Here is a 17,944-nt window from a genome sequence, read left to right as displayed (position 1 = left end):
CTTCCCTTGGAGAGACCACCTGTAAGGGTAACTCAGTTTCCATGGGCATTTGCTCCTGGGACTTTCTGCTGAGACTGCTCTCGAAGGTATTGGGTGGAATGGTAATGCTTGTGCTAGGGACATCTGTTCACTGGGGTCTGGACTCAGACCAGTAAACTCACTTTATGTAGTCTAAAGACCCATGAGTTTCCCATCTCTAGAATGGGGATAATGATGTAAAGGTCTTTGAGCTCTACTGATGAAAAGTACTATACAAAAGCTAGGTCTTTTGATTATTACCTAGCTATAGTAGCATATGAACTGCAAACCTAGATGAGAACTACAACTGTCTAAATGACCACTATCTCCTATAACAAACATTTCTGTTTTTTTTTTAAACTAGGAAAAAAATGGCAAAAAAATTGGCTAATGCAGAGTTGAGGTTGCATGGTGATAGCTCATGCCCTTCCAGAACATTGAATTCAGCAAAACTCAAACTTCTGAAAACCAGGAAATATAGTTAAGGTAGACACTCATGTAACCTTAACTCTGCCCTCTGAGTGATGCCCCACAACACCTATACAAACACAGACTCCCACTCTGCCCCTTTACATAATGGGCAGGTGCTTCCCGCCCTCGCCCTACACTCAAACACTGAGCCTGCTCCCCTGACAAAATACCACACTTGTAAACTTGAACAGCCACTTCATAGCCTTTTACAACACCTTCACACTTGCACACAGGATACCAATTAAACCTGTACTTTCCCCTACCCATCATTACATCCACAGATTGCTGTCATAGCCCATCTCACTACTAACAATACCCATGGCAAGACGACCCCAGTGCCCTGCTACTGACACAAGCTACACAATTCTGTGTTGAAATGATGCAGACTGAAATTTCAAGGTACACACGTACCTCTTTCCATTGAGCTCTGCTGATGACAAACACTATATAAAAGCAAAGTCTTATACTACTGTGGCTAGGTAATACTTAAATCAACTGCAAATCTAGGTGAGAACGTAGGCAGGGACTCAGATACAGATCTCATGATATCACAAATACAGCTCTCCGAAGCTGCTCCAAAATATGCCTCCACCGTTCAAATACAACTACATTTAGCAGAAAGGGAATGCAGCTGGAGTGCATGCGGATAATTCCCAGTGGCTACTGCCAGCACAGTTAAGGTAAAATCTGGACCTGAATCAGGATTTGAATGTAGGTGCAAAGCAAAACCTACACACTTAAGGTAAATGCCAGTGCAACCTTAGCTTGGTATTTCCTGGTTTGAGTTTTGCTGACATTCTGGAAGGGCACCTGACAACCTTAATTCTGCATTAACGAAGTTTTTTGTCGTTTAATAAAGCTCTACAGATGCACAGCAAATGTCCATTACTGCATTCCTTACATTCAAAATTCCCACTGAAGTCAATGGAAATGAATTATAATCAATGGCAACTCCCATTAAGGACAGCAGAAAAGGGCATTCACACTGAAAAAAATATATCCACCAATCCAGGGAATATTAAACACCTGAACTTCCAGGTGCTATTGCCTAGAAAATAGTACTTCATCTTCTGCTACATGCAATGGTCCAGATTCTGCTTTGAGACACCTGTGCAACCTCCACTGGCTTCAGTGGGGCTTACATGGGTAAACTGTGGGCAGAACTTGTCCCACTGCAGGTGGAGTGAAGTGCCAGTTCCAGGCAATGATCCCACAAACTTCAAGTGTTGAATATTCCATAGGTCAGCTCATTTTTACTAGTGTGTATATTCCTAAATAGGCTGTGTACATTTTTAGAATCTTCTGGCTCATCTGCCTGTTATAGCGTTACATTAGACCCTAGAAGGATCATAATTTTGGTACAGTAAACCTCTTCCTTACTCACCAACATGCTGCTGGTCTCCAGTTGCAGCATAAGCTTTGCCCAGCAACAAGCCCGTCTGAGCAGCTTCAACACTAAGTTGCTTGTACAGAGCCACGCAAATGGAATGAGCCTAACAAAGATGGAGATTATTTATGCTAAATAAACACTGCATACAAGAACAGTAAATAGACTGTCTACAAAGACGGGTATTTTCATAGACAACACCACCTTTGTTGAGTTAGCCACAGGTGCAGAAACAAGGCAACCCTCTGGAACAGGAAAATTTCATCAAACAAAGCAGTGTAACTCACAATATTTGAACCAGGACTCCGCATCTCTTTTCCTCAGATTGTGCCTCTCCCCCAAGGAGCAAATATTTAAATAAATAAATCTTTATTATTATTAGAGAGAAGTGGAAGCTTCCAACCCACCAGAAGTTAGAGCTATTTGTACCCAGGGTTTTGCTTTGCACCTATATTAAAATTCTGATTCAGGTCCAGATTTAGATTTTAAACATACACAAATTGGTGGTGTTTGAAGCTGGGTGTCTGGTTTGGATCTGTTTCTAATTTTTATCCTTTGGATCTGTAAAGGTGGGGGTGGTTTATTTAACCAGTGTTAAGTAGTTTAGCCTGGTTTCAAAGCAAGCAGCCACTGTTTTGCCTTATGCAGCAGGCAGTGTAAGTCAGATTCTTCAGTCTTCAGACCCCACAGAGTGTGAGGATCAAAATTCTGCAGAAAGCTGCCATGTGACAATAGTAAAGAATCACAGAAAGAGTCACTTTCTTCTAATATCATAGAAGGAGCTTTATTAGAATAGGAGAAACTGTATTATCCCTAGTTACTCTCTTTCTCAGGGCTTGTCTTCACTGCAGAGTTAATTTGAGTGTTGCCTCTAACTTGGGTACCGTCCACACATTAAAAACCCTTAACACCAGTGTAGTAGTGTTTTTAACTCAAATTGTCTGGCCCAATGGGGAATAGAGGCTATACCTCAAATTAGCACAGCTTGTCAGCAGCTAACACAATCACTCTGTGCAGGTCCAGTGTTTATTGTTTTCCCCAGTGTGGCCATTCTCACTTGAGGTAGGCTAACTCAGAAGGAGTTAATTTTCATGTAGATAGAGAAATATGCCCCTCTGGCTGAAACCTTGAGAGCTAAGAGTTACCAGGTCCAGACACATGCACTGATCGTTGGAGCCTTAGGCGCATGGGATCCCAGTAACGAGTGAGTGCTGAGAGAATGCAGAATTGGTCAATGCTACAAGGTTCGGCTGATGTGGCAACTCAGGGTGTCGGATGCTATCAGGTGGTCAAGGAACATCTACATAGAACGCATCACTGGACATCGGCAATACCAGCTGGAGTGCCGATGAGAAGCGCAGTCAGAAAAGTAACAAATACTTTCCTTATGGAGTGTATTTTCTAAATGGACAACCAACCTAATTCTCAATTACTGAGGGACAATCTCCACTCATTGATATATTTTGCTTTCCACAACCAAATCTCTGTACAACTTTTCATGAGTGATGTACCCAAGTATTTGGATTCTAATATCTAAACTATATTGTTAAATCTATTCACCTAAATTTGGATTATTGCTGATTATGTGCTCTATGTATCATATGACTTTTAAAAAACTAACTTTGTATTTGTGGTTTCAGAGTAGCAGCTGTGTTAGTCTATATCCGCAAAAAGAAAAGGAGTACTAGTGGCACCTAAGAGACTAACAAATTTATTTGAGCATCCGATGAAGTAAGCTGTAGCTCACAAAAGCTTATGCTTAAATAAATTTGTTAGTCTCTAAGGTGCCACTAGTACTCCTTTCCTTTTTATATTTGTGGATAATCTAAACACTATACCCAGATGTACAGACACTCTTTTCCCAACCTATGTATTATGTAATTATTTTTAACATTAGCTTTAATAAAATTTAGGTTAACTCTGCAGGGAAGACTCAGCCTCACTGTGGAGCTGAAGGTTGGGACTTTCCTCATGACTCCCTGGTACATATTTTATACACCCCTTCTCACAGGAACTGAGGCAGAGCAGCAGATGGCAGTGCAACACACAGTTGACTGCTGCTTGCAGCCAGGGTAACCTTAGACTAGCTGAACTACCTCGCTTGGGAAAAAGAGTAGTGGGAAAAAGTTGGATCTATCCAGAGTGACTGGGAACAAGGGTCCGTCAGGTAGAAAAGGTCTTTGGTGAATTAGCTCTAATTCAACTCTGGATGCAATTTTTAAACTGTGCTATGAGGATTTCTCAGAGGAACCATGTTCTCTTCTGTTCTGTTCAGGTTCTTATGCTGCTCCCATCATTGTCATGTCTGAGTGCTCTAACCCTGCTAACAATGTTTAGCACATATGATTAATGAGCAACATCTCTTATGAAGAAGATCATTTAAAATACAGTTCCACTCAAAGTGACTTGGCAAAAATTGCCCCTTCTTCTTCAGACCATGTGTCTGTGACTATTCAGAGTCACATCTGCTGACTTTAGTGACAAAATATTCCTTTCAGAGCCCACATAGCAATGGGAAACCAAGCTGGGTTCAAGTCACTGTGCATCATCACCAGAATTGTTTACTAAGCAGCAATTACAGGGCAAATCAGTGACATCTGTACAAACCACTGACTGTTCTAAGGTTGAACAAGTGTCTCTGTGGACATGATTTGGCATGCAGCATCTTTATTACAGGTGCTGCCCCAGGAGATCCCAGGCTGGGTTCACAGAGCTGGCAGTTAGGGGAAAATCTTTTTTTAATTATAAACTGAGCACAGTTTGATAAGAAAATAATTGAGACACAAACAGGACTCATGTATGGGAATTTTAGAGAGTCATTTTTTAGAGTAGAACTCTCTAAAGAAATTCCAAGAACAGTTTCTGTAACAATTTGAACATCACTAACTATATATGTTAGTAAAGCTCTTTTAATAAGCACTCAAATTATTTGCTAATGTGGACAGGAATTTCATTAACAAGATTGGGGTAAAATTCACAATTGGGATAAGTGGGTATAACTCCACTGACGTTAATGAAATCTTGCCTGCTTATGTCAGCAATGAGTTTCCTAGTTGCCAATTGTAAGGGGAAAAGTGGCTATTATGCTTCCCTATAGCGTGTTCACATCATTGGCTAAGTTTCCTGTTAGGGTTCTTCAGCAGATCCTTGCTAAAGTTAATATCAAACAAATTAGTTAACTTCAATCATAGCAACTAAGAGCTGTGATTTTTAGTGAGTCCTGCTGCTCTAAAAAGATTTGTGAGACTTCTTACCTGTAATAAATACGCTATGGCTCTTCCATGGTTTTTCTTCAGTTGCTCACTCTGGGCAATTTTCTGATAAAGATTTATCAGTTCTGGAGCCATATCGCCTTCAGTTAAAATTACTACATCAACAGCTTTTTCAAAATAACCCACGGCAAAGTCAAACTTGTTTTGCTGCAAACACGTCCTGAAAGAAAGTGGTGAAAGTTAGGTTCTCTAGTAAAAAGACTATTGTCCATATCAGTGGATGCATGAGACAGGCTCAGAGGCCCTCATCCTGTTTTCCTTGCACACACAAAACTCCCAGAGAAGTCTTTTACCCTTGTACTAATCCATTTTCTGTTACAAAAGAAATAGTAAGGTAAAAAGCCCAAGCACGTGCTCACACACATGGCATTCATTTTGTTTGTGTTTACCTGCCCAATGCAATGACTAAATCTTTCTCAGATATTTTTAATCCCATGATCACTCTCCCATCCAGTTCTTGAAGTTCTTCCATGAGTCTCTCTGCCTTCCGCAGACTGAGATAGGATTCTTTGCCAGTGGAACGGTCAAGGAAAACCACCAAAAATACATGCTAGTAAACAAAGAAAACCATGTAGGTAGAAACTAACCAGAAAAGAACAAGTTGTGCAGGTGTTAGCTTCCAGAACTGTCTTTGCAATATAATCAATACCATTCTGAAGCATATTGTTTTGGATATCCTGACACTCAATTATAGGTAGCTTTGAGTGCGGATGGGAACTCTCAGTTACAGGACGTAGTAAATTACATTATTCATAAAAATCCATTGCTGTCTTCACTTAGAAAGATCTGCAAATGTAGATGGTGTTCTCCAAAACATAGGGGCTGGCCATATTCCATCCTGAAGCATTTACAATTAAAGAGAGAATGAACAAGACAAGATGACAGGGTTTAGAGAGAGCTTGAATATGAGGGAAGGTGGGGAAGCAGGAAATGGTTTAAAATTCTTTGCATTGACTTTTCATCTGGGCTTCATGTAGGATTTTTGGCTTGGTGAAGCCTTCCAGTGAAATTTCACCACTGTAGAAATCCTAATTTATATAACTTTCTGGAACAAAGCTTCAAAGAGAAATAAAATTATCAGGAACTGAGCACAGCCCTAACATGTAACAACAAAATAAGATTGGTGGGTAAAAGTGTGTAGTGGATGTGCAGAACTGGGAGCCAGTTATCAGATTTTTTAAGGCCAGAATGGACCATTAAAAAAAAAAATCTAGTATGACCTCCTGTATAGCACTGGACACAGAATTTCATCCAGTTACTCCTATATTGAGCCCAATAACTTGTGTTTGGCTGAAACCTATCTTTCAGAAAGACATCCACTCTCAATTTGAAGACTTCAAGTGAGAGAGAATCCATCACCTCTTGTGGTAGTTTGTTCCAATGGTTAATCACCCTGACTGTTAAAAATGTGCCATATTTCTAGTTCCAAGCTTGGCTCTGATATCAACCCCCTCTGTAGTCTCAAGAAAGTCATTTAACCTCTTTGGCCTTGATTTCCCCCCCTGAAATAAGAACACTTGCCCACCTATCTCACAGGTATGTTCTACCACTTGATTAATTAGTTATTGTATGGAGCACTTGGGAGAGGAAAAACACTATATGATAAGTACTAATGATTATTATATATTTAATAAACATTCTGTATTAGGCATTTTAATAATAAAGTAGTATTGTCAGATGTAAGGATATTTATTTTGTGCCAGATGTGCTATGCCCAAGGTATAGTAGATAGTCACAAGAGTTCCTAATATTTCTCTTTTGTCCTCTGGAGGCGTACGAATCCCTGTCAGCATGATACGTTTGGCTGATTCAGCATGCTCTATGGCCTGTGCAGGAAGACCTAGGAGAAGACAATGAATGAGCTTGCTAACAAAAACATCATCAGCAACTTCAAACTGAAAATAAGACCTGAACTATGAGATTCTCTGAAGAGATTCAGTTTAGACAAGGATGAAACTCTAGCTCTACTAAAGCCAAAAGGAAGCTGTGCCATTAACTTTATGAGGTCCAGGATTTCATACCAGATGTATAGGAAAACAATTAGGAGAATTTCAGGGGGGAAAATAATCCCTTAAAGATATTTAACAGATATAATCAATAGCCTTCAGAACAATTATGCAGATGACGATGTTACATGTAGGAAAAACAGGCAGATGAAGGGACCCAGCAGAGTCACAGATGGTACAACATTCCCCAGGTGAAACACCTTTTAAGAGAGTAAGCTTCTGTTTAATCTTTAGTCCTAATGCATCCCTCTTCCCACGCACCATACAATGAAGACAGGTATGTCCAAACCAGCACAGCCCCACCTTCCCTCCCCTTGGGATGGGTGCAGGACCTTCAGGCAGAAAACAACTGCCTGTTATATATAAAAATTATGCAGCAGCCAGGAAAGCAGAGTAGGTTTGAGTATAGTATTTGCATATAGCAGTTTCCAGATTCCATTTCTGTGGGACTGTGGTTTATAAGTGCCATATTCAAGTCTGAGAAAACATATCAATATACCCAAAAGCAAATCCTCAGCTGAGCTGGAAACAGTTGACCATAATCCCATTTCAGGGATCTTTGCCACCAATTTTCTCTTTCCACATATCTTCTTTTTCACCACCAGCAAAGGAGAGTAACCAGGATAAAATAGATCCATTGCAAGATGTTTTTCCCTATTCCTTCACAGACTTTTCTTTTGACTACTTATCTCTATAGCGAGCATACATAGGCCCAGGTTTTTAAAGATATTTACATGTTGCTGTGCTCAGTGTGACATTGGCTCCTAAATCCCTTTTGAAAATTAGATCTAGGCTCCTAAATGAGTTAATCATTGCAATGCTGAGCTCAGCAATGCCTAAATACCTTTAAAAATCTGGGTCATAGTGCTTTATACAGGCAATGCATAGAAACATAGAAATAGAAGAATTCCTATCCTGGGTCAGACCAGTGGTTCATCTAGGACCATATCAGCTGCTTTAGAGAAAGATTAAAACCTCTAAAGTAAACAATTATGAATCAACCTGGAAATAGGAGAAGTTTCTTCCTAACCTCGATCAATTAGTGGCTGGCTTATGACTGTACAAAGATTATTTTAAAAGTTAACGGTAGTGTAATTGGGGACAGTCTCATTATCCATACAAATATCTAATCCTTTTTTTGAGTCCCACTAAACTCTTGCCTTCTATTATATCGGGTGGCAATGAGTTCCACAGCTTAATTATGTTATGTAAAAAGTGTTTTCTTGCATCAGTTTAAATTTTGTTGCCTTTCAATTTCATTAAATGTCCCCTAGTTTTGGTTTTCGGAGAAGGAACTACTTCTATTTCTATTATCTCCTTTTTCAGATGGGGTGACCAGTACTGAACACAGTATTCCAGGTGAGGGCATATCATTGATTTATATAATATTGGAATTATGGATTTATAGATTTTTAAAGTTAGAAGGGACCATCATGATAATCTAGTTTGACCTCCTACACAACTCAGACCAAGGAATCTCACCCAATATTTCTTTATCAAGTCTATAACTCCTGTTTGAGCTATAGTATATTTTTAGCTATAATCAGCATTACAATATTTTTAGTATTGTTTTGTATGCCATTCTTAATACATTTTGTTTCCTTTTTTGACAAGCATTGCACATTGAACAGAGGTTTCAGTGGACTATCCACATTTATTTCCTACTTTAATTTACACTGTCTTCCGTCTTCCTGGCATGAGTTACATCCCTTAGACACTGATAAAGAGGATGTAAGCAAATACATAAGGGGATCTGTCTGAGAGCAAGGATATCTAATTTTCTGAAATTGTCCTAGGACATTTAGGATTCTGTGATTATGAAACTCAAAGAATTTACTCAGTTTTGATACAAGCACCATTTCTTGTATTTTTTAACATCAATAGCACTCAGAGCATATTAATGCTGACTGTCCTTTAGAGATCTGTGCCCAGGGAATACACTGGTTCATTTTTTAATTCAAACTAAAGGTAGATGGCAGCATTTCTCCAGCTTGCAAATTTCTATAGGTCACTGCAATTATTCTCTCACTCTTAACGTATATGTTAACATAGTTCCATTCCCCAGGCAGAAATATCTTGATGCAATCCAGGAATGCATATGAAACCAGGAAAGCACTGGTTGAAATTGCTGAGGTCTTCCAAGAGCTAGATTTTTTAATCTGATATGCATAAAAAATAGTTGAAAACTTGTTTTATAAATCGAACATTTTTTGTGAGTAACAGAGTTAGTAGAAAAATAAGTTGAAGTACACAATCATTTAATCCATAAAATTCCTATTAGGAACTGTGTTTTAGGCTTGCAACTCAATGAGCATTATGGAGTATGAACATTTTCTCTTATTTCATAGTTAACTTTAGAAGGTGAAATTATGAAATGAGGAATGTAGCTCCACTTCCATTTTTAAAATGATTTTGTGTCCCTGTTTTTCTATTCCCCTTTATTTGTAATCATTGCGATTGCCAGCTCATGGAGTAGACAAGACGACACAACATACGGACACAACATGATTTCAGTTCTTCTTCTGGAAGGTGCCTATCATTATTTCCTACCAAAGAGCTGAAGTTAACTCTCAAACCTTGTTTTGAAACTCAGTGTCCGTCCTACTAATACAGTAGGTTTCCATCCTACTAATAGCGAAGCTTTTAGTTGATTCTGAGGAACCATCTTCAAAGCCACATGCACATCCCTACTTAGTGGCCACCGTCCAGTCTATACGCCATGCCTTGATGCTGAATATGCTAAACTACTCAGTGCAAATCCTCTGGTGATCCACATATTGCTGATCACCTCATTGAGTTAATAGATGCTACTGGATGGGCACAATGGGAAAGGACACCTCAGAATCTAGATGCCCCACTCAAGCCGGAAGTGCTGGAATTTGATTTGTTGTCTTGGTGGAGCTCAGCAACCACCAACCCAAAACTGCCGACCAGTCATGCCAAATCAAGTGCCAGCCGTCTCCTGAATGTGTCAAAGGCCCCAAATTAGACGCATGTAAGACAACAAGTCCATGACAAATGGTGTCAGTTCCATCAGAGAAACAACACTTGGTAACACAGAGTTACTCACAGCCATCAGGTTCAACAATATTCTGAGTAACATTAGGAACAGCCCTGCTGCTGACTATAACAACATATCGCCAGAGTTCTTGAAGTATCTTGGGACTCAGGCTCACCAGTGGTTGGTGCAGTTCTTCACATGAGAGGTCAGTGAAAAGCAACTTCTGAAGACATGGCGAAAGTCAGAAGTCGTTGCTCTCCTGAAACTGGGGAAAGAGCCACATAATGTTGCAAGCTATTGACTAATATCTCTGTTGTCTGTGCCATTCAAGGTCCTGGAGCATCTCATTCTTCAGCGGATCTTCCCAGAAATGGAGTCAATCAGCGTTAAGCAAGCAGGCTTTCGGAGAGGTCAGAGCACCTACAATCAAGTGCTCGCTTTGAAAAAATTAATTGAAAACAGTTTTCAGAAAAACCTGAAGACGGGAGCCATATTGCTGGACCAGCATATCACACAGTCTGGCACATGGGACTTTTAGTCAAATTATCACGAGCACTCCCAGCATGGGTAGTCAATGTCATTGACCTTGTCCTCTGCAACAGATGTTTCTGAGTGTACATAGGAGTCAGAGCTATTGTGTGGAAAAGACAAACCAATGGTCTACCCCAAGGCTCTGTGCTGGTACCGATGCTTTTCAACCTGTACATAAATGACCTTACATACACCCAGTCCTGCAGTTTCATATACACAGATGACATTTGCTTAGGCATCCAAGCATCATTCCAAGAACTTGAAGACACCCTACATGCTGATTTGATAAAGATGGCTGAATACTGTAGTCAGTGGCATTTACAATAAGTGTGACCAAGACAGTTTCCAGTGTGTTCCATCTTTACGAAACCAGAGCAGACCAAGAACTGAATCTTGCTCTCAATGGACATTGCTTGAAACACAGATTCCCAACCAGTCTATCTCGGAGTAACCCTAGATAGATCTTGCATGTATGTTAACCACCTGAGGAAAACTGAGGCCAAGGTGAAGAATTCTAAACAAATTGGCCAGCACTTCATGGGGAATAAATGCTCAAACTCTCCAATCATCGGTTTAGCCCTCTGTTAATCGGCAGCAGAATAATGTGCTCTGGTCTGGGTCCATTCATCTCACATCAAATCACTGACTCAGCTTTGGCTCCAATAAACTTACATCAGGGATGAATTTAGCTCACTGATCTCTAGTATTGGGGAAAAAATGAACTATTATGCACTCTGAGGTGAAAATGTGCATGGACCCTTCTACTGATACTAGAATTCTGCTTCTGACACCACCATTGCCCCTGTCTAGTAGTAGCAGATGTCGCAGGCCTTGCAGGTCAGCTTCGCACTGAAGGAGAAATCAGTGATGCATATTCTGGGTATCTCCTAGATATAACTTGCTTTATTACACATATACATCAGTCCTGGAAAAGAGAACGCTACAAACAGCACCCAGGCAATCTCTTCTTCCAGAAGACTCAGACAGGCGTTCCCAGGACGTTACTTTGTCTCTAGAATTTTTTCCAAATATAGAAAATAAAGCAGACTGTAAACTCTGTTATCTGCCAGAGATTCTCTCCAAGGCCAACTTCATAACAAAAGTAACACCATCACAGCATTTCTTGCATCACAGCAAATAAAAACTTGCTTACACGGTAAAAAGAACTTGTAAAATTCTGTGTAATATCACCATCCGGTGAATCCTACCATAACATGTGCTTTCATTATTAATGGAGCAGTCCTGCAGACACACATGCATGTAAGTAACTTTACTCATCCAGTAGTCCCATTATGGGACAGGCATAAATATTTGCAGGATCAAAGTAGTGAAGCCAGTTTCACTATCTTCCAAGTTTTTGATGTGGGACAATTGAAATTAGATTTTTACCTTGAAGTATTAAATAGCTGTGAGCCAGGTTGGCGAATGCTTGTGCCAGTTGCCAGTGACAGTCTCCATAAATAATTCTAGTAAGAGCCACACATCTAATAAGTTCCCTGTTGGCTTTATATACCTGAAGAACAAAATAGAGTAGAAATTATTTTTGTGTAAGCATCCTGCCCCCAGAGTTTTCTCCAAGCGAGGTGGAGAAGTGTCTACATATTGGTTAGAATAAAATTATGTGTTCTCTGTGCATTTGTTACTAGAATATCACAGCTCTGAATCAGTCTGTTTTATAATTGTAGGGTCAGATTTGCCCCCATCTCCAGAGCATTAACAGGTGAGGGAGAATTTCCCCAGCATAGGGTTGAAATAAGTAGCCCTGCGTTGCCCATATTAGGAGGAAAGGCCGGGGCTGAAGGCAGGAGGGAGAGTGATCGTAACGCTCAGAGCCACTGGGATTCCAGGCCTGGCTGCTCTAACTTAGAGCATCCCCAAGGGCTGTACTACTTTCCACAAAAGAGCCATTTCAGCCCCTGCAGAAGCCCAGAATCTGGGCAGTGCAAAGATGGCATAAAGCCACCTATGTATGTTTCCTCCACCTGAGTCCCACTGCTTCTGGCAGGAGATGCAGCACGGACTCTAGCTCAGAACCTTTAACAGGGCTGTTTTTGAGACTCCTCAAGGTACAAATATGAATATTTGTAGCTACCGAAGCTTTGCCATTGTCTGTCTGCACAGAGATTCGAGGTGCAGGAGGAAGCCAATGGGGGACTCCCTGGGAAAGGATCATAGACTTTAAAGTCAGAAAGGACCATTATGATCGTCTAGTCTGACCTCCTGCACAACGCAGGCCACAGAATCTCACCCACCCACTCCTGTAACAAACTTCTAACCAATGTCTGAACTACTGAAGTCCTGAAATCATGGTTTAAAGACTTCAGGGTGCAGGGAATCCTCCAGGAAGTGACCTGTGCCCCACATTGCAAAAGAAGGCGAAAAACCCCAGCGTCTCTGCCAATCTGCCCTGGAGGAAAATTCCTTCCCGACCCCAAATATGGCGATCAGCTAAACCCTGAGCATGTGGGCAAGGCTCACCAGCCAGACACCCAGGAAACAGTTCTCTGTAGTAACTCAGATCCCACCCCCTCTAACATCCCATCAGAGGCCATTGGGCATATTTACTCCTAATAGTCAAATTAATTGCTACAATTAGGCTATCCCATCATACCATCCCCATCCATAAACTTATCAAGCTTAGTCTTGAAGCCAGATATGTCTTTTGCCCCCACTGCTCCCCTTGGAAGGCTGTTTCAGAACTTCACTCCTCTGATGGTTAGAAACCTTCATCTAATTTCAAGTCTAAACTTTCTGATAGCCAGTTTATATCCATTTGTTCTTGTGTCCAAGTTGGTACTGAGCTTAAATAATTCCTCTCCCTCCCTAGTATTTATCCCTCTGATATATTTATAGAGAGCAATCATATCTCCCCTCAGCTTTCTTTTGGTTAGGCTAAACAAGCCAAGCTCTTTGAGTCTCCTTTCATAAGACAGGTTTTCCATTCCTTCGATCATCTTAGTAGCCCTTCTGTGTACCTGTTCCAGTTTGAATTAATCATTCTTAAACATGGGAGACCAGAACTGCACACAGTATTCCAGATGTGGTCTCACCAGTGCCTTGTATAATGGTACTAACACCTCCTTATCTCTACTGGAAATACCTCGCCTGATGCATCCCAAGACCACATTAGCTTTTTTTCATGGCCACATCACATTGGCGGCTCATAGTCATCCTGTGATCAACCAATACTCCGAGGTCCTTCTCCTCCTCTGTTACTTCCAACTGAGTCCCCAGCTTATAACAAAAATTCTTGTTATTAATCCCTAAATGCATGACCTTGCACTTTTCACTATTAGATTTCATCCTATTACTATTACTCCAGTTTATAAGGTCATCCAGATCTTCCTGTAGGATATCCCGGTCCTTCTCTGTATTGGCAATACCTCACAGCTTTGTGTCATCCACAAACTTTACTAGCACATTCCCGCTTTTTGTGCCAAGGTCAGTAATAAAAAGATTAAATAAAATTGGTACCAAAACCAATCCCTGAGGAACTCCACTAGTCTCCCCTTTAACCAGTTCCTTATCCACCTTTCAATTTTCATATTGATCCCCATCTTTTGCAATTTAACTAATAATTCCCCTTGTGGAACCGTATCAAACGCCTTACTGAAGTAGAGGTAAATTAGATCCACTGCGTTTCCTTTGTCTAAAAAATCTGTTACCTTCTCAAAGAAGGAGATCAGGTTGGTTTGTCATAATCTACCTTTTGTAAAACCATGTTGTATTTTGTCCCAATTACCGTTGACCTCAATGTCCTTAACTACTTTCTCCTTCAAAAATTTTCCAAGACCTTGCATACGACAGATGTCAAACTAACAGGCCTGTAGTTACCTGGATCACTTTTTTTACCTTTCTTAAAAATAGGAACTATGTTAGCAATTCTCCAGTCATACGGTACAACCCCTGAGTTTACAGATTGATTAAAAAGTCTTGCTAATGGGCTTGCAATTTCATGTGCCAGTTCCTTTAATATTCTTGGATGAAGATTATCTGGGCTCCCCGATTTAGTCCCATTAAGCTTTTCGAGTTTGGCTTCTACCTCGGATGTGGTAATATCTACCTCCATATCCTCATTCCCATTTGTCATCCTGCCATTATCCCTAAGCTCCTCATTAGCTTCATTAAAGACTGAGGCAAAGTATTTTTTAGATATTGGGCGATGCCTAGATTATCCTTAACCTCTACTCCATCCTCAGTATTTAGCGGTCCCACTTCTTTCTTTGTTTTCTAATTTATATGGTTATAGAACCTTTTACTATGGGTTTTAATTCCCTTTGCAAAGTTCAACTCTACATGGCTTTTGGTCTTTCTCACTTTATCCCTACATGTTCTGACCTCAATAAGGTAGCTTTCCTTGCCGATCCCTCTCATCTTCCACTCCTTGTAGGTTTTCTGCTCTTTCTTAATCACGTCTCTGAGATGCTTGCTCATCCAACTTGGTCTACAACTCCTGCCTATGAATTTTTTCCCCTTTCTTGGGATGCAGGCTTCTGATAGTTTTTGCAACTTTGACTTGAAGTAATTCCAGGCCTCTCCACCTTTAGATTCACAAGTTCTTCAGTCCAATCCACTTCCCTAACTAATTTCCTTAATTTTTTTAAAGTTAGTCACAGATCTTTTTTAATTTATCCTTCCATTTAGTTTGAACTGAATTTGCTCATGATCACTCGAATCAAGGTTGTCCCCTACAACCATTTCTTCTACAAGGTCTTCACTATTCACCAAAACCAAATCTAAAATGGCATCCCATCTTGTTAGTTCAGCAACGGCTTGGTGAAGGAATCCATCAGCTATCGTATCCAGGAAAATCTGAGCCCTATTGTTATTATTAGCACTTGTCCTCCAGTATATATCTTGGAAGTTAAAGTCTCCCATGATCACACAATTCCCATTAGTATTTACTTCATTAAAAACATTAAAGAGGTCTCTATCCATATCCAAATCAGACCCCGCTGGTCTATAGCACACCCCAAGCACTATCCCAGGGGAGGCTCTAGTAGCTTTCTTCCCCAATGTGATTTTTACCCAGACAGACTGTCTTATCCATTCCATCACTTCTTATTTCTTTACAGTCTACCTCATCATTGATATACAATGCTACTCCACCACCTTTGCCTTTATTTCTGTCTTTCCTAAACAGCACATACCCTTCAATACCTGTACTCCAGTCATGACTACTATTCCACCATGTTTCTGTTATCCCTACAATATCTGGTTTCATGTCCTGCTCCAGTAACTCTAGTTCCTCCATTTTGTTACCTAGGCTCCTCGCATTGATGTACAAACATCTTAATTTTTGCTGTTTGGCTTCACTCACATTCTTTACCCTATTAGGCACAGACATTCTACCACCAGTATCACCTATTAGACTGGTATCTACACTACCCTTCCTCCTTATCTCCATTCTCCTACCCATGGCTGTATCCTTTCTTACTTTGTTTTCTTCCCTCTCAATGTTAAAATCCGGGGTGGAGATTATCTGGACATCTCCCAACCACCTCCCCCAAATTCCTAATTTAAAGCTCTCGTAAATCAGTTGTGCCAGCCTCCATCCCCCTCCCTATTCAGGTGAAGTCCATCCCAAGAGAACAGTCCTCTGTCCATGAATGCCTTCCAGTGGCCATACATCCCAAAGCCCTCCTTATAGCACCACTGCCTGAGTCATCTGTTGATCATCATAATCTTGTCACACCTTTGTTGCCCTTCTCTAGGAGCAGGTAGAATCCCACTGAAGATCATTTGAGCCTCGATTTCCTTAAGTGTCTTCCCCCAGTCTGTCATAGTCTCCCTTGATACGTTCCAGCGAGAATCTAGTTGTATCATTTGTTCCCACATGAAGGACAAGGATTCTTTCCCGCTCCCGTTAGGATCCTCTTCAGCCTCAGGTTCACATCCCGTATCTTAGCACCTGGCAATCAGCACACCCTTCTGTTCTTTGGATCAGCTCTTGTTACAGGCCTGTCTAGTCTTCTCAGTAAGGAGTCCCCAATCATATAGATCTGCCTTTTCCTGGTGAAGGTGCGATTCTCCGGTCTATCCTGTTCCCTCTGGCTGCAAGTCCTCTCGATTCCTATTCTCCCTTGCAATCCTCTGCAACCCATCCTGTATCCTGCTGGGGCTCATATTTGGTGTTATCTCCAATGACTTCCCCTCTTCCTATAGGACTAGCTGCTCTTCTCTTCTTCCTTGCCCTCTCACCTTCAGTGACCACCTGCTGTGCCCCTTCTTCATTTTCCAACTCTGAAAACCTGTTCCTGAGCTCTATTTCTCGTTCACTAGCCCGTCTTTTCTTCTGCCTGGTTCTCTTAGTCACATGCTTCCACTGTCCACTTTCCTCACCCAGCAGTCTCCCCTCAGAATTCTTTGGTCCTGCTTCCATCTGCAAGCCTGAGTTTTTCCCTTGAGCCTCCTCATGCCTTTGCTCCATATCTGTCCAAACCCCCTTCTAAACTCAACCAGAGTTTCCACCTGCATCTCCAATCCTCGGATCTTTTCTTCCATCAGCTCTATCAGGTGGCACTTCATGCAGACAAAACTCTTTTCAGGTACCCCCTCCAGGATCATGTACATGCCGCAGCTTCTATATCCAGTCATCTTCATTGTGTCTTCAACTGCTTGGGTCGCTATCACTGCTGCCCCTGTATCTGTCATAGCCTTCCCATCTCAGTCCTGTTAGTCCGGGAAACACAAACCAAACCAAAACACCACCATCCACAGCAAAACAAACCCTCAATGAGCACCACAACACTGCCAGAACACCACGCACTCCCTTCACTAGCCTGTCTGTTCCTCTGCCTGGTTCTCCTAGTCTTCACCTCAAACTCCCCTTGCAAACTCCCACTCAAACTCCCCTCTTTACAGCTCTGTTTGCTGGCTCCTGTGCCGCTGCCTGAGTGGTTGGCTACCTTTATAGGACCTCTAATCAAGAAGCCCCACCCCCAATCAGGGCTCAGCTTCTCTCCCAGTACACTGCCCCTACCAGCCTCTACAAATGCCTTCTCCTCCAACAGAGCTCCCACTCACAGTGAGAAAGAGCGAGTAAAGGAATTCCTTTTATTGGAAACAGGCTGGTGGTGGTGGTCTCGGCATAAGGAATGGGCATGTGGAGGAGCTGCAATGAGAGGGAGCCGATGAGGAGATCTTTGCACAGGCAAAGCTGGTGGGAAGGAGCCTCAGTAGCAGGCTAAAAAGATTTTTCAAGATTGCAAATACCATGCGACTATTAATATCCAGGGTTGTTGAGAGTTATCAGAAA

At 41.3% G+C, this 17,944-nt stretch overlaps 2 protein-coding genes across 3 annotated transcripts in view; one reads left to right on the top strand and one right to left on the bottom strand.

Moving 5' to 3' along the window:
• Window positions 1–17,944, top strand: part of RAD1 (RAD1 checkpoint DNA exonuclease) — a 52,429-nt gene that overhangs the window by 22,686 nt on the left and 11,799 nt on the right. Inside the window, exon 9 of one of the 2 annotated variants that reach the window (XR_012158862.2) lies at window positions 8,481–8,513. The exons of the other annotated variant lie outside the window; for it this stretch is intronic. The gene's annotated coding sequence lies outside the window, so the exon portion shown is untranslated. The remainder of the gene's footprint in view (window positions 1–8,480; window positions 8,514–17,944) is intronic. 2 annotated transcript variants of the gene reach the window in all.
• TTC23L (tetratricopeptide repeat domain 23 like) overlaps window positions 1–17,944 on the bottom strand; it is a 28,981-nt gene that overhangs the window by 7,305 nt on the left and 3,732 nt on the right. Inside the window, exons 4-8 of the mRNA XM_073343716.2 lie at window positions 12,076–12,199; window positions 6,838–6,988; window positions 5,538–5,663; window positions 5,131–5,308; window positions 1,874–1,982 (exon numbers count right to left, since the gene is read on the bottom strand). Of these exons, the coding sequence (XP_073199817.1) occupies window positions 1,874–1,982; window positions 5,131–5,308; window positions 5,538–5,663; window positions 6,838–6,988; window positions 12,076–12,199 (688 nt within the window). The remainder of the gene's footprint in view (window positions 1–1,873; window positions 1,983–5,130; window positions 5,309–5,537; window positions 5,664–6,837; window positions 6,989–12,075; window positions 12,200–17,944) is intronic.

Source organism: Lepidochelys kempii, chromosome 5 (genome assembly GCF_965140285.1).
Source record: "Lepidochelys kempii isolate rLepKem1 chromosome 5, rLepKem1.hap1, whole genome shotgun sequence".
Taxonomy (NCBI): Eukaryota; Metazoa; Chordata; order Testudines; family Cheloniidae; genus Lepidochelys; species Lepidochelys kempii.
Note: the sequence above shows the minus strand (reverse complement) of the source record. Positions and strands in the feature narration are given on the sequence as shown.